Source organism: Serinus canaria, chromosome 17 (genome assembly GCF_022539315.1).
Source record: "Serinus canaria isolate serCan28SL12 chromosome 17, serCan2020, whole genome shotgun sequence".
In the NCBI taxonomy this organism is placed as follows: domain Eukaryota; kingdom Metazoa; phylum Chordata; class Aves; order Passeriformes; family Fringillidae; genus Serinus; species Serinus canaria.
The window spans coordinates 6,257,905-6,270,385 of NC_066330.1; the positions used below are offsets into that span (position 1 = coordinate 6,257,905).

The 12,481-nt window shown below is 40.7% G+C and overlaps 1 protein-coding gene across 5 annotated transcripts in view; it reads left to right on the forward strand.

Moving 5' to 3' along the window:
• CDK5RAP2 (CDK5 regulatory subunit associated protein 2) overlaps nt 1-12,481 on the forward strand; it is a 69,909-nt gene that overhangs the window by 21,923 nt on the left and 35,505 nt on the right. For all 5 annotated transcript variants that reach the window (XM_050980968.1, XM_030231988.2, XM_030231989.2 and 2 more), the window contains 4 exons: nt 2,402-2,499; nt 5,860-5,990; nt 7,568-7,683; nt 9,116-9,244. In XM_050980968.1, coding sequence (XP_050836925.1) covers nt 2,402-2,499; nt 5,860-5,990; nt 7,568-7,683; nt 9,116-9,244 — 474 coding nt within the window. The remainder of the gene's footprint in view (nt 1-2,401; nt 2,500-5,859; nt 5,991-7,567; nt 7,684-9,115; nt 9,245-12,481) is intronic.

The window sequence follows — 12,481 nt, forward strand, 5'->3', positions numbered from 1 at the left end:
TTAATAATTTGTGTATAGCCTGTGACATTTGGAATTAAGAAACAGCTCATGTCTCCTGTTAGGCAGAAAGAGTTGGGAGGATTTCATGAGGTTACTGAGATTTTGGTCCAAATGGAGAACCCAACATGTGAATCCTGAAAGGAACAGTGTTTGTGTGTGGCACTGCTTTGTTGATGCAGCAGCCATTCCTTCCCTCATTTGAGCTCCCTAACTCTGCACAATGACAGTGCTCTGCCAGGCCTTCAGGAAGGGCTTTAATTAGCACAGAGTTCTCTAGTGTCCTCAGTAATAATGGCAAGGTTTGGATCAGACATATGGAAGAGTTCACTAGAACTTTTAACAGACTGTGAACCAACTAAATTAAATGAAAAGATTAATTTTTTCCTGTTACTTTCTATGTCATTGGTCAGTGTTTGTGATCAAACTTTTCCAACTTAAATTACAATCCATGTATTTCTTGCTTAATGACTGTTCTTGAAAGGCTGAGATTCCAGCACATTGATAAGACTCCTTAATTTAGGCTGCAAGAGGTACTTTTAAATTTTTTTTTCATCAGATTATTTTATTACTGGCCTCTGGATCACCCACCTCCATCTGTTTTTGTGTTTCTCTGTGCTCAGTCAGCAGCTTTGCTGGGAGCTCTTCCTCTGCTCATCTAGATAATAAATTAGATGTGAAGCTCAGGATTTTTCACTTTGATACAGAATAGTATTTAATGTCTGAATTGCACTAGAACCTGGAAATGTCTCTTAGATGCAGCCTTTAGGTACTGATAAATTTTTGAATCACTGCCTGACTCCATCAGTGCATCATGGTGTACAGATCATTGAACAAATGTGCTGCTTTTGAAGGGACATTTCTTGTCTCTTTTTGTGTTGTTTGCAGCCTGGTGTGTCAAGGTTTCTAAAAGCATCAGGCAAGGTTAAAATAATTAGACTGGTAGACAGTAATGGTGGAGAAAGCTTTTTCATTTCTTTGATAATGAGACTTTCTCAAGGAAGATGATGGCAGCTGAGCATGGAGCACCTGTCCAAAGGCAAGGTCACTTCTTCAGAGGCTCTGGAGCATCAGTGGTAGGAGCTGCAGCAGGACCTGCCAGGCAGGTTACCTGAACTGGAGTCACCTGAGCACAGCTTGATTACACTTCCAAAATATTATTTAACATATTTGCTGGCATATTGTGAAGTAAGAGTGTAAATAATTAAAAGTAAACACAGGTTGTCCTTGCTTTTGTGCTGTTTACTTTGCAGAACACTGAATTGTTCAAATTAGCAATCTTTGCATCTGTAGTGTGAGTTAACGAGATTCTATTGTAGCTGAATTTTTTTTTGGTTGCAATTTCCTCCTTAGGAATTGCAGTTGGAATAATAACAGCTGCTTAAAACTCCTGGGTGTAGGTTTCTTCCTTGTTAATGATCTGTTCACTAATGACTTAGTATCTCTTAAGAGTTCCCTTAGCTGAAATTCCCCCTTAGCTGTGACACCTTTTTTCTTCCTCCTTTCAGTTTTCCGTCAAAATAGAAAACTGAGAGGACCAAAATTCTTAAAGAGAGGCAGAATTTGTGCCTGATATTAATACCTCTGAATTTGCTATAATATCCCAGTTATTTTCCCTTTGGAAATGACTGATATCTTGGATATTTTTACATAGTAAGTGCAAGAAAATACTCCATTAAGTAGCTGCATTTTTTACTTCCTGCTGAAAAAGTGACTCTCTGGTTGTTTTGGAGTGAAAAAAGTCTGGGGAAATTAGAGGATCCTTACTGAGAATGTACCAAAGAGTTTATGTTTATTCTTATAATAATAATATGATCCTTTCTGTGAGCAAGACTGCAGATAAACCATTTTCTTTTCTTCACACGAGTGAAGCAGCAGCTTGTAGTGTGCAGAAAACTGACTTATGCAGTGTCTGATATGTTCATCCTTTATTTGGGGCTCAATATAATCCTTCTTGTGCAAAGTTGGAACAGAATTTGCTGAATCTTCTCACCCCAAAAAAGCCAGTTTTATCCAGAACACAAAGAGGACTTGTTCTAAAATGTGTGCTTGGAGCTTTGGCTTGTTTGCTCCCCTTCCCCTCCTCTGGGGTAGCTGTCTGCCAGGTTGTTCCTGTCGTGGGAACTTTGGGAGTGCTTTTGCTGGGGATGGGGGAAACTTCTGAGGCTGTGAGAAAAATGCTGGGGCTCTGTTGAGGTGTGTGATTCACTCATGGTGGGTACACAGTGAAGCAATCTTGTCTCCTTCAGTAACAGCTGGATTTGAGGGCAGTGAATGGTTCTCAGATCCATGCTGGTGATGCTGTTCAGAAAACTGGGATTGAAGTGCTTCAGGACACAAGCACACACACATGGGCACAGACATGAAAATCACATTGTAAACATAGGATGTTCTTTTCATTTAGGAAAATAAAGAAGCTGAATATGAGAGGCTGATCCTTGCTTTAAGGAAAGAACAGAATATTTATTCTACTCTAGTGAAGACCTTCAAGGAGTCAGATAGGTAAGTGCTTCTTCTGTTTTGGGGGATAATCTGAACTCAGAGGGCAAAGTCAGAAGTTGTAAAAAAATGTGCAGCTTTACTGGAGATGAGTTTGTTCTGGCCAGTTGTTTATAAGCTCTCTGTAGTAGTCTCTAAAGAGAAATATTTATGTAAGTGAGTTTCTATTATCTAAATGACTTGAAATGTTTCTGAAAATGTTTCTTTTTAGATTGGAATCTCAAATGAGCCCTGTTTCCATTTAGGTACCAAAGTAAGCAGCAGGATTTTCCATACTTAGGTCTTGTGTTTTGGCATCTGTTGTAAAACCAAATTGCAGTGAACTTTTGGGCACTGGACAATTTGCCATTTTTTACTCCTAAAATACAGATAATGCTTATCTTAAAAGTGACACTCTGGGAATTTTGATGAGAAAATAAATATGAAGATTTGGGAGAAGGTTAAACAAAACAGAGTAATTGAAGTTTGCATAGTGTACTTTCAGTGTAAAGCATTGAAAAGGGTGGCAGGAGCAAGTGGTTTTTTACCTTTTAAAATCAAAGAACCCAACAATTCAGAAAGAAATCTGCAGCCTACTCTGTATCTTGTTATTGCTTGGCAGTTGAGAAGGAGACGTTGTTATGCTAAAGAAAATTCTTAGTCTGTAGACAAATGAAATTTAAAAGTTTTTTTAAAAAATTATTGCTGTAATTGCAAATTTCTTAATGAAGTATTTAAAACATTTGAGAGCCAGCTCCTGAAAGCAGTGGCTTATACCTGCCAGCTTTGGGGGAATGTTTATTTATATTTTGCAGTTGTTTTATAGACCACTATAGTTTGGAAACCATAAAAAGAAGCAGCACTAGACTAGATGAGATCTGTGTGTGAGTTAAGCACTTAGCAGCAATGCCAGCTTGTGCTTGGCCACAGCTCAGGACCTGCTTTAGATACTAGAAAAAATACTGATGAAAAATAATGCTAGCAGCCAGCTGATGGAGATTATTTCTGATTTCATATCAAGAGTGGGACCTGGCAGTGGCTCCTGCTCTGTGGGCAGGGAGAGGCTCCACATGCTGTACAGCAATGACAGCAAAGCAGCTGGCTCTGAAACTGGCTGCTCTAGATAAGATAAATAAGCAAGCCCAGAACTGCAGGTGTAATCACTGGGCTTTTGCAATGAGCTTCTGTAGGATCAGGATCATTAGTCCTGATCCCTGATGTGGGATTTTGAGTGCTCTATCCAGTTTAGGAAGGACATTGAGACATCCTCGAGTGCATCCAGAGGAGACAGCGAGGCTGGAGAGGGGCTGGGAACACAAACCCTGAGAGGGAGCCCTGAGGGAGCTGGGGGTGCTCAGCCTGGAGAAAAGGAGACTCAGGGCTGCCCCCATCACTCTCACAGCTCCTGAAAGGTGCCTGTGCTCAGCTGGGCTGGGCTCTGTCTCCAGCAGCACTGATAGAACCAGAGCTCACAGCCTCCAGCTGCACCAAGGGAAATTCAGGTTGGATATGAGGAAGAAGTTTTTTACAGAAAGGTGATAAAGTTCTGGCATGGCTGCCCAGGGAGGTGTGGAGTCCCCATCCCTGGGTGTGTTTAACAAAGCCTGGGTGTGGCACTGGGTGCCAGGGTTGAGCTGAGGTGTCAGGGAACAGGTTGGGCTCGATGGTCTTGAAGGTCTCTTCCAACCCAGTGATTCTGTGAATTCTGGGATTTTGGAATGCATGGAGCAGTCAGTGCCTGTTGTGCCACCACAGCAGAGGATGCACAGTGAGCTAGGGCTTGGAGCTGCTCTTATTCCTCCATCTCCCAGTTTTGGGAGCTGGAATGTGCTAGAAACTTCACCAAAACTTGAATCCCAGACTTCTGGGGAGTGGGTAAACAAGCCCTGCAGATGCACAGATGAGGAAGCTGGGTTTAATTGCCATCAGCAGTGACATGGATTTTGGGCAAACATCTGTTTTCTTGCTTCTTTTAGGCATTATTTATTTTAAGCAGCCTGGGTGGTTATTTTTCAAAATGAGCTACTGGATGTCACAACCAAGACATTCCTTCTCTTTCCAAGAGGGGAGTCAGGCCTTGTTCTTATAAAACCTTTAACTCATGGAAAGGAGAAAATGTGCTTACCTGGCTTCTAGTCATGTGTTGGTTTGGTTTTACTCTTAATCTTTTTTTGCTGAGCATTTAAGAGAGCTCTCACTTCAAAGAAGCTCTTGTATGAGGAAGAATTGTTTAAAGCAGTAGTTTCTTGTGCAGGAACCCCTGACAACAGCACTCTTGTCAGGAGACAGACTGAGAGGCTTTTCATACATGTAGCCTTTTAATTAATGAGCATCTGCAATATGCTGTTATTCTCATGCAAGTATGATGTGCTCTGTCTTCCTGTACACTCTCCCATCAGGTGGATTGAAATTTTTTTAAAGATCCCTGAATTCTCTGTCATTTAGTGCAGTGGCATGGAAATTCTGCAGCAGCTTAATTTATCTTAAAACACTAAGTGAAGTAAATGCACAAATAAATAGTACAGAGAGTTCAGTAACAGCCTCTTATTTATTTTTTATTAAATCAAATTTATTTCATTTTATTACAATTTCAGGTTGGTTTATTTTCAGCACTTAAATCTTCTTACAGATTGATCAGAACTGCCTTGTTGGTGTAGTTGAAGGGAGTGGGAAGATGTAGCAAGGGGCAGCTGACTCTGGGGCCTGAGGGGCAGCTGATGCTGAAGAGCTTCAGTAGCAAAGTTGCTTAAAAAATTATTTCACCTCGACAAATTATAAATTCTCAGTATGGACATTTATGCCCCATTTTGGTAACTGAGACAATTGAGACAATTTAGAACTCAAGGGGTCTTTTTACAGACTGTGGATAAATGAAGGAATAAATCAGTTAGTTGTGTCTGGGTCCTATTTTCAATGGAACAGGATCTTCTGATATTTTTCCTAAGTGCAGGATTAGATTATCTGCTGGAGCTCTGTGGCAAGGGAACAAAGTTTCCATGGTCACCACATAATGGAATACACAAAGCCATCAGCATTATGTGATAATGATATTTTTCTGGCACAGTTTTTAGAAGATAGTAATTTAGATTTTCCTTAAAAAGAACTGCTCAGAAAGAGGCTGGTAGAAGAGCTCTGTCATGGGGAAGCTGATTTAGGCAGCAGAGCCCAAAAGAGCAGGAAAATGCTGTGTATGTAAACATTTAATCTCCTCTCTCTATGTAGGGATTTGTTTGTGCTTATGCATCAGAATGATGGAAGTGTGGGATGAAACCCAGCCGTGGGGAATGGGAAATGGCTGCAAGCCTGAGTGGAGGAAAAACCAGTGCACACCAAAGTGTTTTGAATTGAATCTCAGAGATTTATTTGTCCCTTTTTTCCTCCCAGTATAAATAGCTTGCAAGTGGAACTGAACAATATTTTCATGTTGAGAAAACAACTGGAAGAAGATGTTTTAGGTAACAGGAATCTCCAGAAGATTTTACAAGATCAGATTAAGGATATGAAAAATCACAAAGGTTTGTATCCATGCCCAGCCCAACCCTCCTCTAGCACAAAAGAAAAGTGGGTTTATTACAGTCAGTTTGCTGGCATGGAGAAAAAATATTTGAGAGTAAAAAAGGTATGAAAATATTTCTTCTTAAAAGGTGCAAAAAGATTTCTTTTTGACTTTTTATACAGTTGATTTGGTGGATTTGTAGCAGAATGTCCTGGAGCAATCAGGGCACATAGAGAGGGACAGTTTCTATCTTTCCATGCAGCAAATGTTAGAAATTCCATGGCAGTTCTACTGCAGGGGTCATTTCATGCTGCCTGCAGCTTTTGTACCCACAGAATTTGTTTCCACAAAAGTCAGAGATTCCTGCTTTGGAATCCCCCATGGGATCACTTTCTGACCATGGGGTGTAATCACTTCCCAAAGAGCTCGTGGCTCAGGCACTGGTCACCTCCTCCTAACAGAAGTATTTCCAGAGAAAGGAAAAAAATACCTAAAAGTTTTGTTACTTAGTAATTCAGAAAAAGTAGAGCTTTTAAATATAGCTTAGCTTCTGGCTTTTTTGCTGTATGTCTTGGGAGGTGTTTTTAGTATATTCTTAGATATAGAAAAGAATAATATAAGTGGGTATCATTAAACAGTTTACTGCATATGTACAAGATGTTTCTGTTTTATCCCATAGGGGATATATAAATAACAGTAAAGCCTGTTCACTTCCCCTTTCAACTTAGATTTTCAATTTTAGCATCACTTGACAGCTCTGATAAGTGACAAAAGGTAAACTTCAGCTGTTTCAGAGTTTCCAACCTCAAAAGCCCAGAGATAATCAACAACCAGGGTGGGCCAAAGGGTCTTGTGGATACTCCAGGGCTCTCAGGAGCTGTTGTGCTGAGGGTGAGGCTGAGGGAATAAAGGCTGAAAAATTAGTCATGATTTGTGACTTTGGGGTCCTTGCAGCAGCCACAGGATCAGTGTCAGAACTGGGAGTAGGATTTGCATGTCTCTTCTTTGTCCTAATTTAGTTATGCTTTCTCCCTATCTAATGAGATTTATTTATAGAATTGACTGTCATTTATATTGTAAATAAACAGGTGTTTATTGAAACATAAATAATTCCTGCAGTTGTAGAGGCAGTGAATAAGTAACTGTTTTCAATCCAATTACTGCATTCTTTTGACCCAAAAGCAAAATAAGTTCATTAACTTTGTCTAACCTGACGTTTTTCCTTGAGACCTTGTTAAACTATAGTTAAAATAGAAGAACTATTCATGCCTAACTTATCCTTCACAAAAATTATTTCTAATTGTAATGCTAAATATGTAAATTATAATTCAGAATTGCATTCACAACTCGTGCTGATAACCACAGAAAATAACAGCCACAGAAAATGCAGCAAGTCTGTGTGACAGAAGTATAAAGAAATATGAGGACAAATTTTTTTCAATTAAACAGAAAGCTTATTTTGGGAATGAAACATTTTAAGTGGCCTCCCACAGACTTACTGGAAGGTTCTTATTGGAAATGTCCTGTGCATTCTGTGCTGTGTTTTCCTGCAAATGGAGTTTCTGAAATAACCTCTGTCCTTGGCTATTTTGGCAGATGAAACTTTATCTTTCTGTGGAGATCAAACATCTTACATGAGTATCTGTTTAGGAGAACAAGACCATTTAAGCCTTCAGATAGACCATCTGTCTCTGGAAGAACTTAAAAAAAAGGTATTGATCTTTTTCATTATTTACTGTTCCTAATGGCTTAATTCTGCTTTGTTTCTACTTTCTGTGTCTCTCACAAAAACATTCATTTAGGTACAGTTGGGTGGATCTGAAGGATTTGAAGCTCCCATCTCTGTGGTCACCTTTTATGAACTATTTAGACTTTGTTACACCCCTGGGCTTGAGAATCAGCTGAAAGCTGAGTGATTTGCAGCCAGGGTTTTGTAGTCTTGGACACCTGGACTCAAGGTTTTGACTCAGTACAAGTTTCAGACTTCATCTACATCAACTCCAAAGAAAGGTTTTGCCTTGAGCATCCCACAGTGTGTATTTCATGCACCTTTATTGATCATGGAGGTGGTGGTGTCTGTACTCCCTGTTCTGTACAGAACACTCCATCCCAGGATTTGCAAATCCTTTGGTAAATAGGGCATGTTATAAAATAACCCTGAGGTGAGTTCTCTATTGTCTGTAGGGAAAACTGAAATTTAGAGATGAAATATGCAGAGCAAACAATGAATCAGTATTGGAGTTCAGAGACTTCTTCTCTTTCTCCTGATCCTGCACAGTGGCATCTGATCCATGCACCAGTTGGTAACAAGGAATAATTTTGAATATGGTTGGTTGGGTGTGAGCATAAGTGAAGTTTTCCTGTTTCTCAGGGACAGCTGAATTGTAGGCAGGTGCTCATGCTCTGGAGGTGGGTAGTCTGAAGGAAGGAAGTTTGTCTTACTTGGAACAGGTGTCCCTAAAAAAACCCCAGATTGTGTCCCAGTGCCATTCTGGGCTTTCACCACTTCTATCTCTGAGCATGTTCCTTTCAGAAGGCTCAGGGACACTCATTAGCAGAAGACACTTGTAAGTAATTTCTTACTGGAAAAAGGGTGGGACTGAAAGCTGACCTGGTTTTCCAAGTATATTAATTGGTCTGATAAAAAGATTTCACTTTTTTCTCCAAGTTTCTTGATACACTTCATAGCTTTGTGGCCACGAGAGTTTTGAGCCCAACAGCCCAGTCAGATTCTGTGTCTGTGAAACTGCTCAGAGTGAGAGTGGCTTTTAAAGGGGTTTGGAGAGAGAAGAACATCTTGTTCCTGAATGCTGCTTCTTTCCAGTAATGCTGTTTTTTCTTGCACTGAGTGTTTCTTCTCAAATCAGCTGTTTGTGTGAGTGCCCTCAGGTTTGTTCTTGCTACTGAGTTGTGAAACTTGTTACCTAAACTTTATAGCTGACTGTGAACAGTGTTACCAGATGAAGGTACCTTGAACACTAACTCACAAATACAGCAGCATCTTTCCATACCTGGGGAGATGAACACAGGGGCAGACACACAAACCCAGTGCAGTTTGCATTTAGCTGAGGGTTTATCTGCCATTATTGTTCTCCCACTAGTTTGGATGTTACCAGTTCTGCTTGTTCTTCCTGTGGTTTATAGGTTGCTGACCTGCTCCTGATGGTCAAAGAGCTGCAGTCAATTAATCAAGAACTCAAGGCAAGACAGTCTGGGTGTTGTACAAAGGATTCTCAAGGAAAGGAAGCATTGGGAACACTAAACCACAGAGAGGTAGGTTTTCTGTTTTAGAGTCTGACTCTCACATCCAGTCTGCCTTGTGGAGTCGTTTACATCAGTGCAGGAGTGGAAAGCCCTTGGGGCTGAGGTTGCTAATTCCTTATAATAACTTTTTAAATTAATGATGTAAACAACTTTAACACGTTAGCACGACAGAGAAGCAGCTCAATGCAAGTGTTCAGTGATGTGTCAAGTTGATTTTAGGGAAGCAACATACTCATTTAAATATTAATTGGGTCTGTGATTGTTTTGTTTTGTTGATTGAAAGGGAGGGAAATAGTTAACTTTACAAAGAAAGCAATATCTTAAAAAACATTTTAGTTATTCCTGAAAGTCTATTTGCTATTGCATGGTCATTCTCAGGCTGTGTCTAATTATTTAAGAGTTTCCTTCAGATCTCTGATGCATCTTCAGAATAGGAGGGTTCAGTGTAGCCATAACCCAAGGACTAGAACTTCAGCTCACCTAAACATGTGGCTGTTTCTTCATATAGAACAGAGAAGTGCCTGAAGAAAGGGCCAGCACTGTAGTGAGTTGCTGAGAGATGCCAGGAAATAATTCTTGCTGGGTGTTTCATTCATTTCCCCAAAGCTGGGACTGGTCTCAGCCTTGGGGAAGGAGAGGCCTTGGCAAAATCCTTGCACTGGGAGCATTTTGGGTGCTGGGTCCCCATGTGTGTGAGTGGTAAAGGTTGTTCAGGAGGTTCTGGGTGACCCTTCCAGCTTGGAAAGTATTACCTGAAATGTGGCTGGTAGTGTTTGTCTTTTTGTTCCTTTGTGGCTTTTACTTTCAGTTCCATCCTTGTGCAAAATGTATTGAACAGGAGGGAAAAAATACAAAAGGAATGATGATGGTGCTGCTGCTTTGTGTCTTGAATTCCTGAATTAAACTCAAAAGAACAAGATTAGAAATAGTTTGAATCAGTTATGTGCAGAACTGGCTGATTCAAGAACTGGGACTGTTGAATTAATGTTTTTTCTGCAGAACTCAGGAAAAAAGCTCCTGTCTTTTCCTGGATGATTCCTGCAGGTACACTGGACAGTGACAAAATATTTTTGCTTCAGTTTTAAGACACTGTCATGCTGTCTGTAATTGAAATGTATTTTAAATTAGAAACAGACCTTTAGGTGTGCCATGGTTTTATTGAAATGGTGAATTTATGTTTCACTGAGAGGTTTGGGAGAAGAGCTGGTGGGTGATCCCTGTCCAGGTGCCTGCACTCTCCATAATTAACATTTTTAGCAATTTGTCTCGTTATCCTGCAGAGGGCTCTGCATCCCCGTGGATGCCACAGTGAATTCCAAAGGAATTCTTGTCAGGATTATCGTGACAGGATGCTGTGTGCTCCTGCTCCCCTCCACATGTCAGGAACATACAGGGCTGCTCACTGAAGAAACTGCAGAATCAGATGTAAAATGACACAGAGTGAGGCTTGGAAAATATAAATAAACCTCAACATTCTGGGAAAGGAAAGGGGAAAGTTAAATATGGATTTTAATCAGTGCCAGAATGACTCTATGGGGCTCAAAAATGAAAGGATCTTTAGTTAGAAGTTTTTAATTCTAAAGCTATCCTTTTATCAGGTGTGGCAATAAATGACAACCTGGATATTGGGTTATGGGTGCCACAGCAGTGTGTTTTGCATATTAACAACCACTCTCCAAAACCCCTTGCTTTTTTTTTGTGTGTGTTTTTTGAGCTAGAATTTGTTTTCAGGTAGTGCTGGGGTGGCACTGACATCTGTGTTATAAGAGGAATTTGGATATGGGATCTTCCTCAGGTTCTCAAAAAGCTCCCATTCTGCTTTTCCTTCCCAAAGGCAGAGCAGAAATCAGCAATGTGCACCTTGGTGCCTCTGCAGGCTCTGACAGCCCCTTGTCCTCTGCTCCTTGGCTTCCTGCTCCTGCTGGGAGGGAGAAGGAGGAGAGGAAAAGGTTGGTTTTGTGCTGTCCTCTGAACATCTGCCTTCTCAGAGAGGAGCAGCCTCAGTGATTTCAGCCTTCAGGGCTCTGGGGAGCTTTGCAAACCAAGCCCATCAGTGCTTCATTTAGGAGAAACATTCTCCTGGTTTTCAGTCTCCACAGAAATATTTGACAACAGGCAGCTTATATTTGGTAGGCTTCTCTTTCTGGCCTTAAGACACTTATTTTCTTTTAATATTTTGTTGCACATGAGGTCATATTCCTTGGAGTCCAGGATATGGCAGCCTCTCAGACACAGGACCATAGGATCAGGCTCAGCCTGCAGTGATTTATTGTCACAGTGTATTTACAACCTGTTGGTCTTATGCAGTAATTTCATTAATGAATCCTCACTTATTAAAGCAAATACTAGCCTGGGAAAAGCAGATACTAAATAATGTTGATCCATAACAGGTAGTTGCATTGCATGGATAAGTTACATGTGCAAATAGGTTTATTTTTTATACACAAATGTAGGGTTTGTTCTGAACCTATACAGGGAAGATTAAACTAAATAGGTTTTTAAAAATAATTGTTAACATCATTGGACTTTTGGCATCCCATGATTACTACAAATATTTTTTTGTAATGCATGCCCCTGTTATATACCCTAACCCCCTCTGTGTCTTTCACCAGCTTTCAAATTGTCTTTACTCTGTGTTGTCCTACAGAACCAAGTCTGAGGGAAAATACCAAGATAACCCAAACATGACTTGAAAGTCAGTTTTCCATATAGAATTCTAAAAGGAAAAGGCAAATAAATTAATACTCTGCACCATCCAGTTTCTGCCTTTTAAAATTCATACCTAAAACCATTAAACTTGCTTATACTGCAAGGAGTTGGGAGATGAAAGGGGTTTTCTCATTAATTTAGTATATATATGTATATTTTTATCTATATATGTATTTATATATGCATACATTCAGGGCATACTCAATTAAAAAATCAAAATCAAACCACACACATCCATTCACTTCCCAGTGCTCTGAGGAAGCAGAACTGACTCTGTCCCACACAGGCTGGGATCCTCTGTGGCAGGGCTGTGTCCTGTCCATGGATTGGGCAAAATTGGAGTTTCCAGAGGAGCCACAGAGATGCTCCAGGGCTGGAGCCCCTCTGCAGCCAGGCTGGGACACCTGGGGGGGCTCACCTGGAGAGGAGAAGGCTCCAGGGAGAGCTCAGAGCCCCTGCCAGGGCCTGAAGGGGCTCCAGGAGAGCTGGAGAGGGACTGGGGACAAGGCATGGAGGGACAGGACACAGGGAATGGCC